The sequence below is a fragment of the Patiria miniata genome, unplaced genomic scaffold, assembly GCF_015706575.1.
Source record: "Patiria miniata isolate m_02_andy unplaced genomic scaffold, ASM1570657v1 HiC_scaffold_20, whole genome shotgun sequence".
NCBI classification, from domain to species: Eukaryota; Metazoa; Echinodermata; class Asteroidea; order Valvatida; family Asterinidae; genus Patiria; species Patiria miniata.
Genome location: NW_024037059.1, coordinates 3,149,356 through 3,176,134, shown reverse-complemented (window position 1 = coordinate 3,176,134; position 26,779 = coordinate 3,149,356). Strand labels below are relative to the sequence as shown.

Sequence of the window (26,779 nt, the reverse complement as noted above, 5' to 3'; positions counted from 1 at the left end):
ACAAAAAACAAACAAACAAACAAGACAAGACAAGACAAGACAACCACACAACAACATAAAAACACAGAACGAAAGATTGATACAGTAAACAAAATAATTTACAATGAAATAAAAATAAATAATAATAATAAGCAATAAAAACCTGATAGAGAAAAGTAAAAAATACAGTTGACATGCGAGAAAAACTACGTCAAAAAAAATATCCATCCAATGAACAAGAAAAGCAACAACAAAAGTATCAATAACAAAATAAATACAAGTAATAATAAATGATAAGCAACCGGAAAAATAGGCCTGAAAACCAACATTATTTCAGACATAAATAAATGAATAAATAAACAAACTTAACCACAAAAGAGGAAAATAATATAAAATAAAATAACAATGAAATAAAAGAATGATGGCAGTTTACAGTGGAAAAATATACACATGAAATTACTTTAAAAAGATTAAAGTAGATCAAAAGAGTTAAACACTTGGGGGGGGGCCTATTTCCAGCTCAAGGTTTTAACACTCATAATAATGGGCGGATAATCGGGAGTTAAACAGTGTGAATGAATCAATTAATAGAGAGTCCCTTACATGCGATGGCAAACTACTCCAGATTCGGGGGAAGACATGACTAGGTGTGTTTTTCAGGGTTTGAGTTCTAGCATAGTGGTGACTAAATGTGAGACAATCCTGGTGACGAGTGTTCACTACTGTGTTGGCCTTCACTGATTGGCAGTCAACTAAGTTAAACAGGACTTTAACTGTGAAGGAAACTATGTGCTTCTGTCTACGTGTATCTTGAGTCATCCAATTCAAAGCATGCAATCTGTCTTCATATGACATTGCACCTTTGGGCTGTTTGAGGCACATTCTACTTAAGTTTGTAGATTAATGTTGGGATTTCCTAGAAGCCAGTTTAAGATTGAGCGAATAGAACAAGGAATTATTCAGAAATGTGATAAAAACGGCACTAAATAGTACTTTTTATTCTTTCAATAGAGGGCGCTGTTATGTTTTACTGCTTATTTACTCTTTCAGAAGAGGGCGCTGTTATCTTTATGGCGCTAAATTTAATCAATAGAGGGCGCTGTTCACTTTATTAATAGAGGGCGCTATTTATTAAGTCCACAAAAAAGGGAAATTTATTCAGTCAACAGAGGGCGCTTTTTTCAGTCACCGCACCACGTACCTGACTTGCCTGTTTATTTTGTTAATTTCTTATCATTTTATGTCAATAATAATTGTTTCAATTTTGGTAATTTCATTTGCACTGAATATATATTTGTCACATACAATTCATCTCATCAATTAATATTCTTTGTGGTCTATTTTTTTCCTCCTTTAATTTTACTTCTATTGTGCATTTTTGGGAAGTATTTGGAGCTGCAGGACAAACTTTTGAAAAGAAAGAGAAGAACTTTTAAACATTTTTTAGGAACTTGATGTATTAGTTGGCAGAAATACTTTAATTCCCATTAATGCAATTCAAGGAAATTGGAAACAAAAAATGTCAAAGAAGATTTATTTCAAAGTTATGATTCTGTGTAATAACAACAGTGCAGAGAAAACCAGTATTTTGAGTTCAAAGACGACTAATAAATGTTTTTGACACACGCATATAGCACATTGACATTTTTGTCAAATTATTCCTTGGTAATTTGGAGACAATTTCATTTGTTGACAATTTTGATTAATGAACATGAAATTTCATATTGAACAATGGCAGAACATAATGCCATACCATAGATGCATTTTAATATGCTTGAAAGATTGATAGCTAGCTTAAAACAATAATCAAACTCAATCATTCACTCTGCGCTTGCTTACTCCGTGTGGTGTATCTAGACTCCCATTCAAGTCGATATACGGCCGTGTTTTGTCCATCGAAGCCACGCCGCTCTTACTCTCTAGTAGCAAGCTGAACGTACAAAATCCGGCCAGTAACGTTGCCGACTTTATATGAAGTCTACTGCAACTCAGCGTACGCGCGCGTACATGACATGCATTATGTAACACATCTGAGCATGGAGGAAGGAATAGTTCGGGGCTGCAAAATCGCCTAAAACCCCCCGAAATAGTCTTCGATTTTGTCGATGTAGACACAGCTGAACATCACATCAACTTAATGATTTTGGTCAGCTAATGCAGCGATCCGATATCTCCAGAACTAAGCACCAGTTTCACTCACTTTCAGGAGCAGTGTGTAAGCGATCCGTATTGAGAACAACATACATGACAATTGACATAGGCACTGCATTGGCAGTGACTGCGCCGATTAACACCCACGTCGTCTGCCATCGGAATCCAACCTTGAAAAGACCATGGAGGAATATATTTTATAGCGGCAGGGAAGTTTTATAGGCCCTAGCTCCAGATCGGTTGTTTGTAACATCGCAGCTGAAGCTAGAGATAACAAAATTTACCCACCGAATGACTCAAACTAATGCGATTGCTGGAGTTTCAACACCGATCTGGAAAATCATATTGAAAAAAGGCCTTTTCGGCCGGCCGACACAGCACAGATCAATTTCAATTCAGCAGAGAGATGCTAGGGCCAGTGCTATTGTTGAGCAAGAGCGAAGGCTGTCACTTTATGTCAGGCTGTAGCTGAATCATATCAACTGTGTGCTGAATGTAACGACATTTTCATGATTAACTCAAAGACATTTTCCTGATTAACTCAAGACAGTTAGACGTGAGACTCCTGCTGTCTTGTAACTGCGATGCTGAATCCTCTGAAGCCATGCTGAGGACCTGAAGACAATGGAATATTGTTAGCCGTGAATGTCTAATATTTTGCTGATGAGAATCAGCGTTGCGAAAGTCTGATGGTCCGTCCAGCGCATATCTTTCTTCTTGGTCCAATATGAACTACGGCAGAAGGACTCCTCTGCCAAAGTTCAAAACCGAATTGTGAGTATTTCTTTATTCTCAATAAAAACGGTAAAACTAAAAGTAGACCCGACCGGCAGTAACTGGGGCGTAGTAGAAGTCTCCCTTTTTACAAATTTTGTCTTTGGTCGGTCGTGTCGGTCGTGCTAATAATAATATGACTGACTAAAGTCAAAATTTTAATAAGGAGTTCTAGCTCCTAAGTTACTTTGTCTAGAGGTATTAAAAAGTGACCCTGTTTTGAGGTTTGGGCTCCGCTCTCCTAGTTGGCGATTTTAAAAACTAACAGGAATGTCGTGTTAAAAGCGCCAGGTTGTGATTATTTGTGCGTTGCCAACAAGTCGCAACACGAAAAAGAGCATTGCAATATTTTACCAAATGCACAGAACTGTGTTTGAATATGTCACATGGCAGCAAGTGGAAAACCAGGTAATAACATTAAAATTGCATTTCTACCCAAAATCCTGTTCAAAAGTACCAAAACTATAAAGCCATTAAAATTTTAAAAGAATTGCTAGAGGGCATTAGAACTTAGAATAGAAGGGTCTTGAATTACATTTGTATTATTAATAATAACATGTACAGCAGTATGAGTATTTATAAAATTAAGAGAAAACTGCCTTTTGGAATTGCCAAGTTTTTTGTTTAGTTGTTTTCTGTTTTATCATTTTTAATTGTTCGTGAGGCAGTGTATATGTTGTCATTGTGCAACCACGAATTGTGCTGGCAGTTACTTTTCTGGCAATAAACAATCTTCAAAATGTTATGGACTTATGATAATAAGGCCAAATAAAAAAAAAACATGTTTAGTGTCCTGCCTTTTTGAAACAAAGGAAGGAAGGAGGAAGTTTCTTTCCAAAATGGGCTATTTTTCAAGAAACAGACAAAGAGGTGAAAATGATGTCACTGTTTAAAATTTATCATTTGTTTGTGTTGGTTTTTTTTTTTTCAAAGAAAAGAGAAAAAAGGAGGCGGCCTCCAAAAGGAAGTGGGTGGGGACGCTAAACATGTTTTTTTTATTATTTGGCCTAATGACCATCAGAGGCAGAGGAGTTACATGATGCACAGGATAAATTCAAAAGGGACTCAGTTTTTTTTTGAGAGGCTTTGGATAAATCGGATGTACAGTATGTATCTATTTTTGAAATCGTGAGACGATCTTGACTATTCATGTGATTAAGTATGAATTACTTGCAATAGTGCATTATACACTTGACAATATATTGTATGTCTCTATTACTTTCTTTTGAAAGAGTTTTGTAGGTGGAACGTTTGAAGATTTTTTGGCTTGATGAATATATCCACATTTTCTTGCCTCTCCCAAAAAGAAGAATTCATTGTACACAAATTGGGTTTTTGAAAATCGAACCTCAGTGTGCAGCCAAATAATCTCCATTAAAGTAAATAATTGAATAAACCCTGCGCGCCCAGTGTGTTGCCATAGTAACTGTGCGATGAGCCAAAAGCTTTTTTAATCTGATTATTGTTTACGTCCCAAAGGTCTCCACGCATGTACTTTCTTGTACTTTTGTTATTCCGTCTCCACGATAATCACCAGATTTTCGTATCAATTTACCATTTGTCAAAATAGACATATTGGTACTGGATTAAATTTGTCCAGCCCAGTTTTTACCCCCAAGGATTTTGGAAAGCATTTTTGTCTGCAACTGAAATTACAAAAAAATGTATGATCTGTACATTAATATCCAGTGAATATTTAAGCCAACTGATGAATTGCAAAGCTGGAACACTGTGATTCTAATCACTCAGGGTGCTTGCTTTTCCTTAATTTATGGAATAACCGCTTGCACTCAAGTATCTGGATGATATTCGCTCAGATTTGGCAATTTATGATGCAGAGCAAGACTGCGTCTTGACCTCCAATCTCTGATCATTCAGAGGGCGCCTTCTTGCCGACCACAGTAAACCATGGTTGTATTACAAAAAACTTGGCAGCTAAATTGACCAATCAATAGCTAAAGCCCACATGTCGTGTTTTCTTAAGTCGTTTCCGATTGGCTGGTTCGCATAAAATTTGCTAAGCCTGAGACCAGCGGGCAACAGGCAGTAAAAATTGGTCTCGAGAAAAATTACCAAATTTGTCAAAGAACGTGAGAGTACATCTTTACAATAGCTTCTACATTTGTATGCTTAAAAACCTTCGTGGTGTAAATCAGTAGATGTGTAGCGATTATCCCAGCTCTACATGTACATGTACAAGTGTGTTCCAATACTATATATCAAGTACTTCAAAGGGGACACAAACATAACCTTTAAAAGCGGTTATTTTTTACTTGGATATATACCAGCTGAAATTACAGACATAATTGTACATAGTATTATTGTAGTATTGCTGAAATTCAATTCTAATGTGACAAGGTACAAAGCTTGAGGCTATTAAGTGACATTGCGTCATGAACAGCGAATGGCATCTCAACCAGTATGAAAAAAAAAAATTATTAGGCCTACTCATGTGAAAATTGTTATTATCATCCAGCAAATCTGTGATTACGAGTGCATGTTTGTGTTGATCAAGTACTAGGTAGATGACTGATGTTGACCTCGGTGTGCTCAAGAACGGCTCAGAATAGCCGGTGGCAATACGCGCACTAAATGTATGCATTTTTGTACATGCCCCCCCCCCCCCCCCCTTGCTAATTTTCAGTAAATTTCAGATTGATTATTAGGTTGATAGGTAAAGATACTTTTTCCATACAAGGGTTGAGTTTTACCCAAAAAAAATGGATTTTGTTTTTAATTTGCACTGTTTTCCTAGCAATACAAAAAGTATTCACTTTTGAATGAGACGTCCAATCGGTTGGGAGGGGAATATATATTTTATATTTTATAAATTCCACTTCTTCACATTCAAAGTGAATCAAGGAGACGACCTCAGATAAACATGTTAAGTCTTACTTCATTTTTAAAAAAAATTACAGAAACAGGTACAAAAGTAGAAACAAATAATGCAGTTAAGCTTTAGGATGGTGAATTTAAATTCTGACGACACATTCCATTATCGTACTTGAGGATTATTTGTAACATTCCTTCTTTCATTTTGAAGTTTCTACGTAAGATACAACAAACACAAACACGTACGCTCAGTGAAAATAAATTTAAAAACCAAAGTTTTAACTGAAAAATATATAACATACTAGCTGCTATCTATTTGTGATGTTTTCAGGGAACTGATAAAATCTTGTGTGTACATATGTTCCCTTGATACAAGGCTTGCACATTTGTGTATGCACAATGCATGCAATGTGCGCAAAGAAGTCATTGTACCATTAATGTAGCACACCTCCATGACGTAACATGTGCACAGTGGAGCACAGCTGTGTGACCATACCTTGTGATATAATCCACAGAACATCGCTGATTACAATGCCTCTGACCCCATTTGTTGAACCTGCTATAGTGTAGATAAGTATTTACTGATTATTGTAATTTACTTGTGTAGATTATTACCGTGTACATGTGCGTAGATGCGAACGTGTGTTGTATAAGTTCAATTTTCTCCCAGGCAGAACCCTGTATTCTAATACATTCTAAAGTCATTGCATAGAGTTTACATTGAACACATATTCATAAGTACCTGTACGTTCAAGTCTTCACAAGAAATGGGTAAACAAATCTAAAGAGGTTCACAAAGTCTGAACAAATACAAAACGTATTGACCTTTGTCATGATGAAGTACAGCAAAGGATATAAATTAAACAAATTCAGACTGAGATTGTTTTTACACATTTTATTCATCGCCTGTGTCAAAATCATGCAGTCCATGCTTTGAACAATTCAATAACACAATGAAAAAAAGTCACGATCCTCAAGTGATATTCTTCCCGGTTTTTACTTTTTGTTTGTAGTGAAAGTGAAATGTCCGATGAATTAACCAGCGAGGATGACAAGCAAGGCTGTAAACGGTAAGTCAGTTAAAATATTCATGCAAAAACAGGGTTCCGGCAGCCTGGGAAAAAACCTGGAAAACAGGCATAAACAGGGTTCCGGCAGCCTGGGGAAAAATCTGGAAAACAGGCATGAACAGGGTTCCGGCAGCCTGGGGAAAAAGCTGGAAAACAGGCATAAACAGGGTTTTGGCAGCCTGGGGAAAAAGCTGGAAAACGGGCATCAACAGGGTTCCGGCAGCCTGGGGAAAAAGCTGGAAAACAGGCATGAACAGGGTTCCGGCAGCCTGGGGAAAAAGCTGGAAAACAGGCATAAACAGGGTTCCGGCAGCCTGGGAAAAACCTGGAAAACAGGGTTCCGGCAGCTTGGAGAAAACCTGGAAAACAGGCATAAACAGGGTTCCAGCAGCCTGGGAAAAACCTGGAAAACAGGGTTCCGGCAGCTTGGAGAAAACCTGGAAAACAGGCATAAACAGGGTTCCGGCAGCCTGGGAAAAAAACCTGGAAAACAGGCATAAACAGGGTTCCGGCAGCCTGGGAAAAAACCTGGAAAACAGGTACGCAACTTTTCCTCGGATCCAAAAATCACCCAAGCTTATTCAGGATGACTCAAGCCAAGGGTGTACTCAATATAAAGTACATGAACATAATTTTGTTTGTCTGGAACTAAAATCTGTTCAACTAGTCAACCTGACTCCCATAAAATACATGTACTTTCCTGTTCGACGCTAATCTGGAAATCCTGTTGAAACAGCCTTCAGGTCTAAGTTAATGTGATTTTCATACAAACTATGTCAATAACTTAGTCATGTACTGTATAAACATGTCACAAGCAAGATATTAATTTGCAGCAAATTTAGTCCAATTTTAGAGATGTGGAACAATTTTTTCATCAATTTTTCTTTCTTTCACATTTTGAAATTTAACCTGGAGCTAAAATAAAATCAACTGAGTGTGCATATAGTGTTTTACATTCAGTGCAGAAAACATGAAGATTGTCCTTGTAGATCCTACCGTGATCTTTTGTTTACGCTTACAGAAAGTGCCGAAATGCTAGCGAGAAGAAGCGCCGAGATCAGTTCAACTGTCTCATTCAGGAGCTGGGATGCATGGTGTCCTCCAAGAACCGTAAGATGGACAAATCGGCCGTCCTGCGGTCCACAATTAACTTCCTCAAGGTCCACAACGGTAAGAGACACGTTGTGATTAAAGACAATTAATGATGTACAGCAGAGGGAGAAAAAATGCTGTCAGATTCAGACATTTTTCAAATATTTGCTGAGATTTGAGATTTTGCACTTTATAATCAGTCCTCTATCCCAAATTAAAACTGACACAGTGTTCATTTTCCTCCCACTTTTAACCTTTTTTCACATCATGGCTCTTTTTCCTCAATCCTCCTTAATCCTCCAAAGCCTCCAAAAATCCAAGCTAGTTTTTTTTTCTGGATTTTGTGAACACACAACTTCAGAGCCCTGTTTACAAAGCAAGGATGCAGTCCAGTACATCATAAGTCCCTGCAAGTCAGAGTTGTAATGACTCAAGTCAATGACTCGACTTGAGTCCGACTCGAGTCACTATTTTTGGTGACTCGAATCGACTCGAAGTCCCTATGGGTAAATGACGCGAGTCACTACGAGCAAATGACTTGACTCAACTCGAGTCCCTCATCAGAAGACCCAACTTGACTCAAGCGAACGCAAATATTAGACCCAAAATAAAAGCAAAACTTTGCAAAAAAATATTTGCAATGACTTACGGTGCAAAATTCATGTTCACATCACTTTGCAAGTACAATACAGTACAGTGGCCGCTTGTCGTGTACAGACATACAACGTGTCACAGACTCCCACTTTGTGGGTTTTTGGAATGCACAAAATACTATCCCGGAACCGGACTTTAACACATTTTCGAATTCATGGTATCATCATTGGTTTTTGGGCAATTCTTTATTAAATTCTAGACCCGAAGCCAAACCAGATAGCCTATAAGTCCTAAGTTTCACTTCTTGTTAGCTGTTAGTGATACAAGTGACTTTCCCTCTTGCCTTTATTTGTTATATAGTGTAATATTTGTGACTCAAATTGACTCGAGCTCAATATTTGACTTGACTCGACTTTCCTCAACCTTCTTGACATAATGACTCGACTCGAGACACTTCTTTAAAATGACTTGACTTGACCCGAGTCACAAAAATCAGTGACTCATTACGACCCTGCTGCAAGTCCATCACAAGTCCTCCAGTCCCAATTCAACTCACAAGCGATTCAAATGAGCTTTGACAAAGGCATTGTTATTGCTCATCCACTTATTCGTGTGACTGGACTTGTGGAAAAACTTGTGATTTACTTGTGATGGACTTGTGATGGACTTGTGATGGACTTGTGATGACTTGTGATGGACTTGTGATGGACTTGTGTTGGACTTGACTATATCCCTGTTCCAAAGAGTGTGCCATTGAATGACTGCATAGAGTTAAAATAGTATTTGAGTAGGCTCTAGTTAAAAAAAAGTCTCAAAAACTTATTTTTGATTTATTAAATGTAGACAACGCCCTCAAGTCAGAGACGTCCATCAAGGAGAAGTGGAAGCCCTCGTTTCTGTCGGACAACGAGTTCAGTCAGCTGATGCTGGAGGCCCTGGACGGGTTCCTGATAGTCTTCTCTCAACAGGGACACATCCGGTACACTTCTTGTAGCATCACGTCTCTCCTGAGACACATACCGGTAAGTTGTGAACAAACGCGGGCCTTTTGCTTGTACCCAATGACGTGTACAACTACAAAGGCATCGGTATGACCTCTGATTTACCTATTTAACCAGTTCGTGATAACACGCACTGGCTGTTTTATACACATGCACGGCGGACGGGTTAAGACGTCATGATTGCCTCAACTCGCCTCCGGGTGACGTCTAAACATGCTAATGCACATGTATACACAGCATTTTGTACACACACACAAAGTCTGTAAAGTCTGTGAAGGCGGACCGTGTGTTGATGTTGAATTGGCCGTTGTGCATGGCCTATTATTGTACAATTTACGCTCCAGTGCACACCCCAGAGTATTGAAACATACGAGGTTTGAAATGACTCTTGCAAATCAGTGTTTGTGGCGTTTGGCTGTTTATCAGAATTTGGCTTGAAAATGTTGCCTTTTGCAAAAATCAAAATTTTTGGCAAAAATATCCCTGCGTGAAGTGGTTAAATGTTCATTGGACAGATTTTGTATTCCAGCGTTTGCATGATGCGTGCGTACATGGACCGTAGCAAGTGTGCTTCCAGTACCCACAATGCTTTGCAACAACTGCATTTCCTTTACAAGTTATTGTGAAAAGGAGAAATATGCAAGGGATAAGCTTGAGATAAATGCCACAGTTTGAGTTTGAGTGACACATTATTCAACCATTGATCATAAAGGCACTTAATAACAGAAAATCAGATACCTCACGGAACCAAAAATACGTCCCCAAATATTTGTACATGTGTGCACATGTACATACATGCTTATTCCATTTAAGTGAACAAAAGAGTATGACAACAAAATATGACAATATTGAAATTTTATTTTGCCCACAGGGAAAGGTACTTATAAATGCCGACACAAATTTTTTAAAAGCATCCATCGATAAATCTGTGCATTAATTCCTTTTATAGGCAATTTCGGACACCTTTAAATAGTAATCTTCTCTATGGACAACTACAAGTACTTGGACAAGCACCCTCTTTATGTTGATTAGCAGAGAGATCAGACAGCTCTTAAAGCCATGTCGGCAATATGACTGACGCCTACGCATAAAAACATGTGGGCTTGTGCACATTTGGTCAAAAGTTACATGTACATGTAGATACTTTTAAGTACTTTTCCCTATATCTGTACGTACAGGTCAGGGTGAGTCGAAAAAAGCGGAACCCAAACCCCGAAAATTATATTTCATATTTAAACAAATGTGTAGCACCAAACATAATAATGACTGGAAAGCCAATTTCATAAGCTACTTTTAGATGAAAAAATTTCTGAAATTGCTCAATTTGTTCAAAGAATATCACCATTTAAACACAATGACCATAAAACCTCTTTCGTCCAGAAATGCGATCTCAAGAATCGTCGTCCCAATTGTCTTCAATTCATCACCAGCAATAAAACCTCAGTTTAAAAGTTAAAAATATTCAACAAAGTCCTTTTGAAGGCCTGTCTTTAAAAAAAAGGGGATTTTATAAATCCTATTGTTTGCCTAACCCGGGTTGTTAATAAAGATATTGTGTACTACAGTTGTTGAAACTAGAATTCTGTTTCATTTTCTTTGTTGTTCCAAACAGTCAGAACACACAATAAACTGCTTTTTTTTTGGGACGAAAGAGGTTTTGGTTAATTCTAATTAATCAAGATTTATCTAAATAATGATTCAAAAAATGATCAATAACTCCTAGTCTGTGATCTCCTCGACCATTACTAGATAACAGATGTGTAAGATTTGAAAAATATATTGTCAGGTTTATTCACTGAGCTCTTAAACCACCAAAAAAAACCTCTGATTTGTAATGTCCATGACGCTGGAATTGCCGTCTTGTTTGACTCACAGAAAGACTTGGAAAACTGCACAATATACGAGCTGGTGCACGAGGACGACCGGCCCAAGATCTTCAAGATCCTGTCGGAGGTGGAGAACAGCCTGGAGAATGAGGAGGAACTGCTCAGCAAACGCTTCACGTTCCACTGTCAGATGAGACGGGGCTCCCTCAAGGCCAACGAGCTGGTGGAGTACGAGATGGTCAAGATCCACGGCAACTTCACCATGATCAACAAAGAAGGAGGTATGCGTGTGTTTTACTTGCACTATGTTATGGGTAGTGATTTGCTAGGGGTGGGGCTGGTTTAAGGGGGACATACTTTCTGATTTTTTTGTTGGACACCAATTTCAATGCCATCTCCTGTAATTTACTGCAGCACATATACATAGTAGATTTTAACCAAATTAATCTTAATCTTCACATGTCATACACAAACACAGTCCAGTTTGAACAAGGTCACTTAGGATAAAATGGAATTTCAGAACCTACCCCTACACACCCCTGCACCAATGTGCGGAACCCCCCCCCCCCCCCAATAAAAATCAAAGCTGTTGCATTTTTTATGTACATACCGGTACCAAGGAGGTCTGTGGGTGGAATGTATGCAGAAAACTCAGGGATGAAGCTCATGGGACTGCATGACTTTCAGCAATTACTGTTGTGCTAATTGGTCTAAAAATTGTGTTCAGTTTAAGTATGCCAATATTTCTTTGTCAGTACCATAGAGCTATATATTAAATTACTAGAGTGAAACTCATGTACAAAGTGATGCCTGCTGGGCGCATCCATGTTTGTGCACAAACCTATGGAAAACTAGAAATTGTGTACGGCTTTTGTACGGCTATTTGCATATCTGCGTTTGTATTCCATACCGGTGCGTCATCAAATCCAATGTACCCAAAACCGAAATGCACGATCAGCAAATGAGCGTTTCATTTTGCTCTATGCAAACGGTGCAACGTGTGGGCGTCCCTCCGCTGCAGATGCTTTTCGCTGTGACGTTTTTTTAACCGTCATGATGCGCTAAAGTTGTTTGCGTATCTTCTACTTGCGCATTGCATTTAGAGTACACTTTCGAAATTCAATCCATCTACTTTGATCGTGTTCTACAGACACGCACATAAATTCAAAATGTCTGCACCCAGAGCAGCTTTAAAGCTTCTCCGCGCGAGAATGAAGAGTTAGCGCTCTAGTAAATTAATATAGCTCTATGGTCAGTACATAAAAAGTACCGCCTGGAGTTTTGTTCCTTGCTCAATGCTGTAACTAAGCAGTGTTGATCATTATGTTGTACATTGTTAGCAATGGGCTTTTATGTCAATGTGAAGGTAAAGAACATAAACCCTTACAGTACATGTGTATGCCCTCCAGGGAGCTTATAAGCATGTATAGCGATTATTTCCTTTGTTGGTAATGGAATAACAGTCGTACAATGCGGAATCCTGTTGCTGTTGTTGTCGGAGGTCAAAAACCTCGCGAACATTGGCCACTCACTGTTATGTACGAAAATAGATGTCTGGATCTGTGCAAATGGAAATTTCTAGAAGAGTAGAAGTTTTTAGGGGGAAGTTAGTGCAGGTACACCTTATTAAATTGTCATAAAAGCAAATTACAGAAAAAAAATGTTTACTTCAAAGAGTGAAAACATTTGCTTTTTTTCTCATGGCCCCCCCCCCCCCCCCCGAAAAAAAAGTGCGTGTTTGCGGTAACCTGACCTGCCTGGATTTTTTAGGCTATATTCCCGACCTCAAACTCATTATTGCCATTTTGGCAATTTTTTTTTTTTTTAATAAACTATATTTGGAAAATTGAAAAGTCTTCCCTGTGCAAGTTTTGTGTTATTAGTTAATTAAACAATTAAACATGTTAATTAAACAATACTGTTAAAGGTGTCCCAAAGTAAACAAAGGAAGTATAAAGACCAACAGACAAACATAAAAAGGTACCAAAAGAATTGTTTTCCCGCCAATGTACCTGGAGAAATTTAGGGCGTCACCGTAAACCCACAATTGTTCTTCTGTCTGAGCCAGACAAAAAAATACCGGTATATATTTGGTTTATTTATAACTCATACGGTTTTATTTTTGGGGGGGGGGTCATTAGCACAAAGTTGAAGCCTAGTAAAGCCGAATCATTACATCTGTGGCCACAGGCCAATTACTGTAGAAGAAAATGATCACAGAGTTGTAGAGCAAAAGGGAAAACAATAATGAAACCATGTGAAATGCTGTAGTGAACATGTACATGTACATGTAAATTGTTGATGTGGTCATTAGGGATGGTAGTGGCAGATCAAGCATAATTACTTGTAAAGGGCCATTTTTTAATGATCTAGTTAATTTTTTTTTTTATCAGAGTTGAGCCAAATTAAAAAAAAAAAGGAAGAAATTATAGTAGTGCTAAATATAGGTGATGGGATTAGATATAGTGAAAGGATTAGATGACAAAGATATTTGGCTATAGGGCCATCGCAGATTTGCCCTTTGAGCAAATATGGGTGGAATAACAAGCAATGGCAGCCATATTTAAAAAAAAATGTCATAATTGATTGTTATTTCTATCTAAATTTTTTCGAAGGACAAATCTGCGATGGCACGGCCCTATAGCCAGATATCTTTCTTAAGACATACTCTGACTGAGTGCCAAAAGCCCTGCTTAGGCCAAAAAAAAAAAGTCTCCGGTTTCTGGTATGCGCGCGCGTCGCCGTAGCCATGCGCGTCGGCAAAATGAAAAAGTTTTTTTTTTCAATAAAAGATGAAGTTTCAAAACCGCCAAACTCACTGGTTTGACTGGAATTCTGCTGCTGCACAATTTTAACGTGTTTTAGAAGGGGTTATGATCGAGAATAAGATTTATGTGGCCTCTCTGGACTCCCATATATTTGCACTAAGTTTAGTCGGGCACCATTTGCAGTCATCAGCCGAAATTTGAAGCCAAAAAAAAAAAAAAACAGGTAAAAAAAAAAAAAAAAAAGCCGCGTCGCCGCACCACTTTTGGGGCAAGCTCCATACCAGAAACCAGAGACTTTTTTTTTTTGGCCTTATGTCATCAAAGGCACAATTTCCCCCAAATATTCCCTTATCTGCCCCATTATAGTGAAATGTCGATAAATCAAATTCTGATCAGTCAAAACAACTGTTAAGTCAAACAAAGAATCCATTCCCTTCAGTAGTATAACAATGATATACAACCCTGCTTAACTCAAAACTCTGTTGAAGTCAAATTTTGAACCTGTTCCCTTGAGGTTTGACTTTTCGAGATTTCACTGTAGTTCACCTACCTGAAACTTACTTTGTGTACTCGGGCACATGAGTTCTGATTACAAAATAAAAATCCCCAAATTTTTTTCATTTTTTAAGTGAAATTCAACAGAAATTCGCATTGAGATGAGGTGTTTTTTTCCCAGGCATTCTTCCTCTTGATGTTGGATTGACGCGGTACTGCTTCGTCGCAACCGTTCGCCTTCAGACAACCCAACTCAGTCGCGAGATGGCCAGTTTCAACGAGCAGCAGAATAAGTTCATGTCGAGACACAGCTTGGATTGGAAATTCCTCTTTCTCGATCATAGGTAAGATGTCTGTCAACAAAAAACTTCACATTGCAAAATAAATGCAATTTGTTTCAGGCCTTGATGATATTGAAGTGCATTCTCGGGTACACGTATAAACAACACAAAATATGCTGTATGCTATTGCCTCTGTACCTGCAGTTTGACTTATACAGGGTGGAAAAAAAAATTGCTAATTGGAACAAAAGTAGGGAACATGTGAATCAAAGGGAGATATCCTCTGTTAGGGTTGAATCTCCTCTTTAAAATGACACCCTGATCATGTCTTTACATTCAGGATTGACTGAGCAGTGACCAATTTTATGAAAGGGTCTATTTAGAGACTTACACCACTTTTTATGGTGAAATCTCTTTTTTGCCCACCTGCCTTGATTGACAACCATGGCCTTTCACTCTGTGACAAATGACACCACAAAAACCACAATTGAAAAGTGGCGCAATTCTCTAAATAGACCTTTCATAAAATTTGTCACTGCTCAGTCAACCGTGAATGTAATGACATGATCAGGGTGTCATTTTAAAGATTTCGGGCGCAATTCAAAACATGACTCGGCAACTTTTGAACTGAAATCGAGATCCTACACGTAGAATGTTGTTTTCTCGGAATATACAGCATTCACAGAGCTAAAAGTTAATCAGGCTAGTTGTTAAGCACCTGTCTAGATTTTGAGCACCTTTATTGCTTCAAATGAAACAAATGCACAAATCCTCGACCTTTCAGAGTAAATGTAAAGAATAGGATCGTGTTTTACTGAAGAACTTTTACTTGACAATTCATTCTTATTGATTTGTTTCATTTTATTATTAGTTTATTTGTTTTTTGTTCACAGGGGCCCTCCGATCATAGGTTATCTCCCATTTGAAGTCTTGGGCACGTCTGTGTATGATTATTATCACCAAGACGATCTCGAGAAGGTTGCACACTGCCACGAAGCCTGTAAGTTAATCAAATAATGACAATGAAAAAATCAGAAAGTAAGATGTTATTCAGTGTTTTCCCAATGGCAATAATGTGATGGGCCAAACATGTTTTGATACGTTGTGTTATCATTAACGCTGACCTGCTGTTTTTGTAGAACAAGAACGAAAACTTGCAGATTAGGTATTAAGTAAAAAAACCTTGCATATAAACGACGACCTTTACAAAAATAACTCTGTCTGTCTCTATGCTTGTGTATTCAGTAAGTAAAACTGGGATTAACATGCATGTACTGAACCCGTATCAGCATTGTAAATAGAACTGACTCTAGTTAGTAAGGCGTGCATAAACAAAAAGATTTCGTTGTCACAGCAACAACCAAATCAGCCGACTGTTATGAATTAAAGATGTGTTCTTCATGCTATTGTTGAGTGTCACCTCGAAGAAAATGTTGTTGTTGTTTTTTTCAAGTTTTTTTTTCCCTAGCAATATAAAAGTTGTTCACTTTTGAATGAGACATCGAACCAAAAAATCCACCGACGTTCAGTTATTGAATTATTTCTTCCAAAATTTGAATTATTGGCTGCTAGACAATAATTCAGCTTTGGCAGGGCGGATTTGTGCTTAAAATTAAATTCCTTTTTTTTTCAGAGTGTCGCAGACGCCCAAAATCAGGCTAAACTAGGTTTTCCTTTGTTAAAGAGATATAACGGCCTGGAATAGAATATACCCAATTGGGCTACAATACACATTTTAAATGAAGTGATATTAAATAGAAAGAGCATTTAAAAGTAGAATATAAACATCCCCACATCCATCCTTTAGAAACTGGGCGTTTTTTGGTTATTCTTGCGAGAACTGTGCGAGAACTAATTTCGAGGGCCACAGTTTCATCTCCGAAAAAAATTGAGCTGTTCCAGCGCTAGTTCAGATTCCAGCTGAGTGCGTAATAGTCGCCTTCTGCAGACATGTTAGAAACAACATTTGTGTATTGGTGCTGCTGTGTGTCAAGTATGTGACACACAACGTGTAGCTTACATTGAATGAAAACGACAGGAAAAACGTATGCGTACTCTGTCATGTCCGATGTAAACAATCAGGTTTTTATTTTATTTTCTGGGGAACGGCAAGACATCTTTTCAATCAGACATTTTAAATAGAATAAAGCGAACAATTCAAAACATGAACTTTTCGCAGATTTCATGCCGAAAAACATATTTGATTTTCCTTTGGAAAGAGAATCCCTTTTTTTTAAGGAGCAACTTTAAAGGACATCTTACAAATTTACCGTAACCTTTTCCCCCAAACCTCATGCATGTTGTGTGGTAAACGTTCCTACGGTATGTATGTTATTTGATCAATATTACAGAAGATGCATATATTACGTACATATGTACATGTGTGTCATAAGCTTATAATTTGGCCTTCCATGCCATCTGTCGTCATTATATTTTTTTGCTGCAAGAGAAATATTACAAGTTGGGAAAATGTCTTCATGCAAGCAACTGCCTCAGGCATAGCAGACTTTCTTTGGGAGATGTGCATCGTCATCTACACGGTGCCACCGAAACAACCTATTTATATGCCAAGGTGATCTCGTGCATCAGTAATTGGCCATGCAGTGATTGAAGTGGCCGTGCAGATGGTGCCGGAAAGTGTCACCACGTGCTCGCTAATGCACGTGACGGTCAAGTCTGCGTGCTGAGAAATCTCATGTCGGGGTGGTTTCTTTAACTTGCCTGGTGTTTTAGACACGTGCTGTTTGCAGCATAAACCGTCACAAATGTTGTCAGAGTTTGCCGTCTTGCGCTTTGGGATTGGCTGCCACTTGACAGGTTGTTATGGAAACACGAAAGAAGGATTGTGTTACCCTTGATATGAGGGTCCTCAATCTAAAAAAAAAACTGATCGGGATCACAGCCTTGGTATACTTTTTTACGTCAGCATCTTTTCTGACTTGTGTGAATCAGCTTGAGCTTGTAGATTGTCAGACTTTGTTCATTGCGTTACGTGAATGACCTCATTTGTTGCGACATGTAGGCGTAACGTCTCATCGTTTTTTGGTTTGAAGGGATTTTGAGCTGTTTCAAAGCCTTACGTTAATTCTCGTGTGATGGAATTTGTATTTCAGAGATGTACATTTCTTTTATTGGGTTTTGCTAATGACATTTCTTAACTACTTCAAGCGGGATTATTTTGACAAGAACGGAACATGGCGCGGGATTAAAAGCCAGGCTGGTTGAAGCCATCACCCTCGGGCAGCATACTCATATTTCCAGCCTCGCTCGCTACGAGCGGGTCACTGACAGATATTTCCGGCCCCGCTCACTGCGTCTTTATCTGTCATCCGTTCCAAATACCGCAAAACTTTTGCGTGTATACACGGCCTCCGGCGCACACTGGTTAAACAGTGTGCTTTTATGCAAATGTGTTCTTTAAAAAGGTCAGCCAAGATTGTTTAAATGCACTTTTGTTGCTTTGATTATCTATGTTATTTTTGTTCTTACTTTCCACAGTAATACAGACCAGCGAAGGCATATCCTGCTACTATAGGTTCCTCACCAAGGGACAGGAGTGGATATGGCTGCAGACGCGCAACTACATCACCTACAATCAGTGGAACTCCAAGCCGGAATTCATTGTCTGCATGCACAAAGTTGTCAAGTAGGTAGAGTCAACCCTGATAAGACGAACACTGTTAATACCAGATCCTGCTTATAACAAGGAAAAAGTAAGGCCCCAAGTCTTTGTTTTCCTTTGTTTTCCATTTACTGAAAATACAAGGTACCTGTTATAACAACGTTATTTGGGTAACGTCCCAAGGACCTTGTTATAAAGGTGTTCGACTGTATTGTGTAGGTTTTTTCAAAAAGCGAGTTCTTTGGAAGGCTTTTTTTGTAAGATGAGAAATGTATTTGTCAAAACTGATGTATGAACACAACTTTGGTTGCGGTACCCGCTGCCATATCAGATTTGAACCAGCCAGTCGACCCCAGCAAGCTCGGTGGCCGAGTGGTGAGACGTCTGCACTAGTAAGCAGGAGGTCATGGGTTCGAGTCCCACGCCAGTAAGCATGTGAACTTTTTCTCGCAAGCCCGTGGACAACACTGAGTATACAGTGTTTATAAAATATGTCGGCAAAGGGCAAAACCCAAAATATAAAAAAAATAAAAGGAAAGAAATAAGAACTTGCAAGTCAAAAGGGCAGTCGTGGTATTTGGCAAGATACACCTGGGTACATATGATTTCCTGCTCAAGATGTGCACGTTGGTTTGATTCAATTGTATTTTCCAGCTATGCTGAGGTTCGCAATGATGTGAACCAGTCCCTGAACCTGACCGAAGACTCCCGGATAGCTGCAGACAAGTCGGACAGCGGCGCAGCCATGGACTCGCATACCAGCACCTCGGATATGTCAGCGTCCACGTCACCGGTATCCTCAGACGGTGAACACTACCTCAAGAAGCACAAGAAACCTAAGAGCCTGGCAGAGTCTTTCCACAGTGGTAAGAGTGGTCGTAAGTTGCTGCTTTTGGATCTAGACTCAAGTTCGAAGAAGTTCTAAGACAGTTAAAGCAAGCGTTAAGCCCCAGTCACACATTCACGGTTTGGAGCTACAGATATCCACGGTTTAAAATTCGTGATAAACCATGGGAGTACCGTATTCATCCTTAGTACCTCTGGGGTTACCTGTCATCTTCCTTGGGTATTCGTGGAGGGGCTGCTGAAGTTGTAAACTGTTCCAAACTTCCGTGGTGAATCGTCATGAAAATCAATCCGTAGTGCAACCGTGGGACATCTGTAGGACAACCGTACTGATTCGTAGTGTTATTCGTGGTTAATCGAACATATTCTTGGAGATCCGTGGCTCATTCGTGGTAGAAATCTCGAATTCGCTACAAATGTCCAACGGGTATGCAAGGGTTCTGCTAAGGTTGTACTACAAATATGTATTCTTTACTCGTAGGAGAACCTTAGTCATTCGTGGCCGAATCGCAGACAACCCTGGCGTTAAGGTCATTATTCTTAGTAATACAGTCGATATTCTTCAACAATCCGTCCATATTCTTGACAAACCGTCGTGTATTCGTAGAGAAACCGTAGGACAGTCGTGGCTATCCGTCCTGAAACCTTAGTGCATTCTTAGAAAGTCGATTTCTCCACGAATCTGGACGGTTCATCATGATCGATTGATTCTTGTTAAACCGTGGATATTCGTAGCTCCAACCTTTGAATGTGTGACAGGGGCTTTACTGGTTGGAAGTTACCTCCGCCCATTCTAAAGCTACGTCCAAATCTCTTGCATGGAACTATTTTACTATGGAAGCTCATTTCAGAGACATTGAACCTTACCTTGTTTTCTAATTTTGTTTAGTTGGCAGCATGGCGTCCATTCGTCCACCCCTCCCGCCTACCGGTCCGTCCCTTAGCCCCGGCCCACCGAGGCCCAAACCGCCCAGACCGATGCCACCGCGACCCAACTACGTACCCCCGCCGCTTTTGTCCAGCATGAGTAGCCAGAAGAGTACCTGCACAGGTTGGTTCAAACTCACTCCTTCTTCTAGACCCTCTAAGATTCATCAGTCTTCTCCATAAGAAAATCTGCCCAACGTTTCGATAGAGGAACTGTCGTGCTCTCAAAGAAATGCTTTAATAAAAATAGCAAGTTCCCGTGTCCTGCTTTTATCTGATGCATCGTTGCAACTGATTGCATCGAGAATTGAAGGCACAGTGATGCAATAATCCTTCATAGATTATTCATTAGTTTGTCCCAAAGATAAGTATCAGGGTTCGCATAATAAATGACGCAAGTTGTTTATTTCACGATTTATAATTGACTATGTTAAACAAAATCAAACAAACTACAAAATAAAAACTAGAAGCAAGTTTGTATCTACAAGAGATTATAGACATTCTTCTTTGACATGTCAATGTCGGTCAATAAAATTGACCGAAGTTCCAAAAAACAGAGAAGCTGTATTAGATGAAAAGAACACTCATTTATCTTTGTTTTCAATAATAAAGATATGACTTTTTACCCTCAAACCCACATAAACTGATACAGACAAGAATTAATTCCATGACAATCCAACAAATCCATACTGTTTAAGCCTAGTTCCAGCAATTTCTCATGTTCTTTGTCTCCCTCATTGTTATTTTTGACAGACAACAGCAGTCATCTATACTCGGACCAAGAGGTGCTGCCCAGTTCGCCTTCCAACATCAGCGCACAGGCCGCCACCGACTACAACCAGAATCTCCAAGTACAGGTAGTTAGCTGGTAACATTGCAGATGGTTCCTTGTCACTTGAAACACCTTCCTGAGAGACACGGGACACCATAACCCGTTATCAAAGGAGCGATTGAAAGCATTTTGGCTCAAAGTTCTCATCTTTCAACTTGCCGCTGTAATCATGCGTCTATTATCCTGCAGTTATGCACCTGTTTTCATTGCTGTAGTAACAAGTGAACACAATTGCATTTGGATGCCTCGAAAAATCACACATTATTCACCAACTAAAACTACGGTTAATTAAACTAAAAGCTGCCAAGCCTGTGCAAATTTTTTTTTAATGCAACTGCCCAGACTCTTAAACACAGGTAATTTTGCCGAAGCAAAAACAGTTCAGATTTGTGTAGGGAATATATATTTTACCCACAAGAATTAACTGTTGACAGCATTTTAAAGGTGTAGCTCTTCAATGCCAATTAGGCACTTGAAGCCTACACATCTCGAAATGACACAATTGCGTTCTGATTTCGTGTTTCACCTTCTGTGTATGTTCAACAGCAGAGTGCGCTGGCGCCTGAGCTCGTCATGGTGCAGATCAAGCTGCAAGAGCAGCTAGTGCAGCGACATCAGAAGCTGCAGGACGCCATAGTGCAGCAGCAGAAGGAGCTGCAGGCCGTGCAGCAGCAGCTGCTAGTAGCGCAGCAGTTTCTGATCCACAGTAATCCTTTCCTTCAGGGGCTGATGCCGCCCGCAACGCAACCAGGTAGGTGCTGCTAGTTTTTGAGCAATTGTCACTAGTTTTAGTGAACCACTTTAATCTTAAAGGTTTCTGAGAAAGGATTTCAGAAGTAAAAGGAAAGTAAAGTCTGTCGTGAGCCAATGTGGCTCATCAGGCCGGCGTTTATCTCTGGTTTCAGTAGCATTAAACGACTGAGAATATTTCTATTCCCCCTGGATGGGATGCTAGTCCATCGCAGGTTACTCCCCAGCTAATGCCATTACCCATTTATACTCCTGGGTGGAGAGGGGCAAGTGGGGGTAAAGTGGCTTGCCCAAGGACACAACACATGACCACCAGCTGGATTCGAACCCCTGACCCTCTGATCATGAGTCACGAACCCTAACCATTAGGCCACACACTCCCCCTGGATTTCAGAAGTAGTGTGTACATTTCTTAGGAGATTGATTCTGAGCGAAAATCTTCTCGTGGGAATGCTAGTCCTGTTCTTGTGTTACAGGTAGGAGATACCGGTACTTTGACCCAAATGCATGTAACAGAGTTGTTGAATGGTGCAGTCGTGAGTTTTCCTGGAACTGTGTGTCGCAACTCACAGGTCAAACCCTGACAAGGTTGTAGATGTTAACCAGTTCGCGCCGGATGACATGTATACACGCAAAGGTTTTGCGGTATTCGGAACGGATGACAGATAAACACGCAGGGAGTTGGGCCTCAAATATCTGTCAGGGACTCGCTCGCAGTGAGCGAGGCCGGAAATTTGAGTGTGCTGCCCGAGGGTGATGGCTTCAACCCGCCTGGCCTGAGGTCGAGTGAGAAGTAATCCCGCACCTCGTTCTGTTCTTGACAAAATATTCCCGGTGCGAACTGGTTAATGGAGCTGTCTCGAATATATCCAATAACCGGATATACGATCATCGACCAAATATTCTAATAGCCTTTTGCCAGTTTAAATATTCGAAAATAAAAAAAACTACTCATGTACACACACAACTGCGATGTTATTTTAATTGTAAATTGGCGGCTTTTTATCGTCAGATGCGCCTTTTGTGTCAATGGCAACGTTTGTTGTCGGGCTAGCAGGTTAAAGCCCTTGAAAGTTGTGAAATACTTATTTGCAAAACGCTCCCATAATATCGATTGGCGCACACAAATTTTAACCAGCGTGCTATGCGTGCAACTTTTGACCAATGCGGCACATAGTTGCAGCTGGTGTGTGTAAAAGTTGATCTGAGAGTTTCCAATGTCTAAATATTTGGCCAAACACAGTTTCGAGTAATCAAATACTAAATTAGTCGAAAATGGACGACCCTAGATGTTGCCCTCTTAAATCAATATCCTTTTCTTTTATCAGTGTTATTTGGACGATTAAACAAACATTAAAATTGTTCTGCAGTTACCTTGGTGTAGTTTGGTCAAGCATTCCTCTGAGATAGTGACAGATTTTGTGCTTGAGCATCAATACTGGGTTTTGCCACCGTAGCGTTTCCCACTGCCATTTCTATAACTTTGACATGATTGGATGTTTTACTAGCAGAACCAAATTTGGCCTTGGACGAAAGCCTTCTAGATCAAATACTGGGCCAGCAGGCCTTAGACACAGGTTTGTGGCATGCAAACAGCTGGTCAGTGTGTGCTTAATATCTGCTATCCTGCTAGCTTCTAGTATAAAAAAGCACAGTATTAAATGCTGCAAGCATTGTATGCCCATGACGTCAACCCTGTGTTTTCATGTAGTCCGAGAATATAGGATTCTCAATACTGTGTGTGAGAGTCCCAAAACTTAAGGTATTGAAAACATGCAATACAAGAAAATAGACTGGCACATGAAACGACCAGGCCAACAACCCTTTAGCACTGCACCAATCATTTTTGTCAAAAGAAAGGTCTGGAATCTGGCTCGTTTTCTACATATTTCCATCTTCATGCCACCAGACTACTGAAGGATCAGTCTTTGCAAAAAAGTTGTACAGGCACCAGTCTAGCCTTTACCTTCAAATTTTAATCACTTGGCTTCACTCTCAGCTGCAAATTGTGAAGAAAAGAAATTTTGGTGGCTAAAGAGTGAGTAAAGTTGGCCTGGTTTTGTTTTGCAAATTTTGGTCAATTTTCAGTGCGAGATTTTTGCGTGGGACGGCGGACCTCCCCTGTACGCACAATTGTTTCATGCAAGACTTTCATGCAAGGCGGCCAGAGCTTAGTGCGCACTCGCACTTGCTAAAACCAGATTTTACTTTTTGCTGTAAAACGTGTTGTTGTTTTTTATGTTGAGAAGTATAAATCAAAGTATATCAGGAAGGGGAGCCCAAAATTTTGGCTTTATCATGTCTGTTAACCCATGTCTTACCAGAACCTGGAGTTGTCATTGTTTCAAACTGTAATGCCTAGTGTGTGCTCCAGCAGTGTTTTAAATACTATAAACTTCACCTCCCTGCTGCACTGTTCAATGTATGTTATGTTGGACATATTCATAAACTGCAGCACTGCGTGCTATAAATCACACCATGTGTGTATCCTGTGCGCAGACCCAACCAATTTGGGATGTAGGGCACTAAATGCACCGTTGAGCACAATGTTTGATAAACTTGCCAGTCGGGCATGCCTAAAGGCTCCTCTAGTAGGCAGAATTGCCTTAACATGGCGGTCGGCTCTGCCTTTGGCAAACATACTGAGTTGTTTATTTCATTTGTAACAGTTCATATGAAATCTGAGGTGGCCTTATTTTTCGTCAACGTTTGCCGTGATCTTTGCTCAAAATTTCAATTCCAAATTTTGTATCCTACACACATTCAACTCACATGCAGATAAAATCACATTCACAAATGTTGTGTTAAGACGTTGAAACTGACTGAAGTAGTCTGGTTTCCTTGTCTGTTTCTTTAAAAAACATGTTGCCACTGAATGCCTTCTTCGGCATCCAAACTTGATAAGGTTATCATTAAGGTAACCGTTAAGGTTAAGGTAAGGTTAAGGTTACCACTAAGGTTACCATTAGAAGGCACCTGTATTTTGACAGTCACAAAGCCTTGCTCTTTTTTTGACAGCATCTCGATCTCAAGCCCAGCCCAGCATTATGCCCAGTTCAAGCAGTAATGGAAGGACTGGTCTAGCAACGGACCCACAGGTCTCAACACACTCACCGGTGCAGGCAATCATTGCGGCTCAGCAAGCACCGTCGTTCTTCCCTCAGATGTTGCAGGAATCGGTAAGCCTTCTTTCTGGCTTTTGATGAGGATGACGTGTTTTATAAAACTTGAACATCAAAGATCAGTTACAAAGTTAAAAAATCAGCAAAGTTTTTGAGAAGCTATGGATACTAAATACAAGTCTCCTCCAACTTTGACAAAGAGATGAGAGACATCTGGGTGCCATTAATGTCGTGCATCTGGTGCCAACTCCTAAACACATTTCTGGTATGAATTTTAGTTGTGCAAGTCCCGTATCATATGTACAGGTATGCCAACCATTGTAAGCATTGTGCTCCATATACAGGGTGAGTAAAAAAAAAACGAAACCCACATGTGGGATGGCAAAATGAAACTTGAAAATAATGTGAAATGGGGGACAAAGGTGCATTTTCAAGAATTGCATTTTAAAAAACTACATGGGCCCTTTTACAACATTTCCAAGTGCAATATTGTTTTTAATAGGGAAACTTTATTTTATCAATCGGCAGCAGCAACATCAGCTGCAACAACAGCAACAACAACAACAGCAACAGTGTGATGAACAGCAACCACAGCAGCAACAACAGCAGCAACAACAGCAGCAACAGCAGCAGCAACAACAACAACAACAGCAACAACAACTTTTGAGAAACCAGCTCTTGTACCAGTCGAATCATCCGTCCTCCTCCAGGCAAATGATGCCCGCAACACCTCCGCCCGGCTTCCTGGTGCCGGGACAAGCCCAGTTGTCGCCGCATCCCATGATGCACCAGGACTTGCCGTCGTCGTCCGGCTTCACCATGCCCTGCCTGACCGCGCCGGTGATCACCACGGCCAGTGTGAGCATGGCCAGGATGAGCTCGGGCATGGATAGGACAGAGGACTTGGACCCCGCCCGACTTTCCACCCCGCCCGGCTTGCAGCCAAACCCCCGTTTTTCTCCGTTGTCCCACGGCCAGGGCTCCCCCGGTTCCCAGTCGCAGCCCGGCTCGTCAACCGCTGACCAAGCATCTCCTGGGGAGTACCAGTACCAGATGCAATCCCTGTCTCCCAGTATGGACCCATCGTCTATGGGACTCATGCAACAGTTAATTATGCCTCCACGTACACAAACTGGACAGTAACAGCTGTGTTGTGTATGCCTTAATAACTCTGGCTGTCAAATTCAACACAGCTATCCCAGCAGTCAGAATCAATCCAGTGACTGTTTTTAACAGTCAAGAGCTCCCAGCCTACATAAAGCAGGATTGACTGGCTGTGACTGTTTATGTAACTTGATACAGCCTTGAGTTGACAGTGATTGATAAGCCAGTTGTACCTACCAGCTACTTGATTTTGTCTGTTGATGGAATTTGACTAGTCGCGGCATGGCAGAGGAAGAGGATTTAGTTTCTGACTGTCTGTGACTGTTCAGACAGCAGGAGAGATACACTGAACTCCGTGCACAAGAACCTGCCCCATTGTTTTAAAAGGTTGAGTGGGATCACTGGGATGGATTCCCGGAGACATTTCCCAAGGCGCCTGACGATCACATGGAGACACTAAGTGTCTGTGATCGTTCAGCATCAAATCAACCATACTATGCGCACAAACCAGTGGGTGCCTTCCAAGGAGATCTTACAACTGATCTTACACAAAGTGCCGTCTACTTTTTATGCACAGCGTGCATAAGTCAAATCATTCCTTGGACTACACTACAAAATGCAAACTGTTGGAAATCAAACTGTTTTCATGAGAAAAAAAAAACAGGTCTGTTTAAGTTTTCGCAGACTTATAAGGGAAGAATGCAAAATCTAAC

At 40.1% G+C, this 26,779-nt stretch overlaps 1 protein-coding gene across 3 annotated transcripts; it reads left to right on the top strand.

Annotated features, from left to right (window-relative positions):
- Positions 1–1,971: 1,971 nt before the first annotated feature.
- LOC119729091 (circadian locomoter output cycles protein kaput-like) lies at positions 1,972–26,280 on the top strand. 3 transcript variants are annotated; one of them, XM_038201599.1, is made up of 14 exons: positions 1,972–2,904; positions 6,750–6,806; positions 7,828–7,976; positions 9,336–9,514; positions 11,369–11,600; positions 14,764–14,926; positions 15,757–15,863; positions 18,362–18,509; positions 19,140–19,351; positions 20,221–20,382; positions 21,012–21,115; positions 21,640–21,841; positions 24,859–25,019; positions 25,491–26,280. In XM_038201599.1, the coding sequence occupies exons 1-14, from the start codon at positions 2,858–2,860 to the stop codon at positions 26,103–26,105; spliced, it is 2,538 nt and encodes an 845-aa protein (XP_038057527.1). In that variant the 5' UTR covers positions 1,972–2,857; the 3' UTR covers positions 26,106–26,280. The 3 variants fall into 3 exon arrangements, with proteins under 3 accessions (XP_038057527.1, XP_038057526.1, XP_038057525.1); XM_038201598.1 differs by having other exon boundaries at positions 21,637–21,841; positions 25,494–26,280; XM_038201597.1 differs by having other exon boundaries at positions 21,637–21,841.
- Positions 26,281–26,779: the final 499 nt, after the last annotated feature.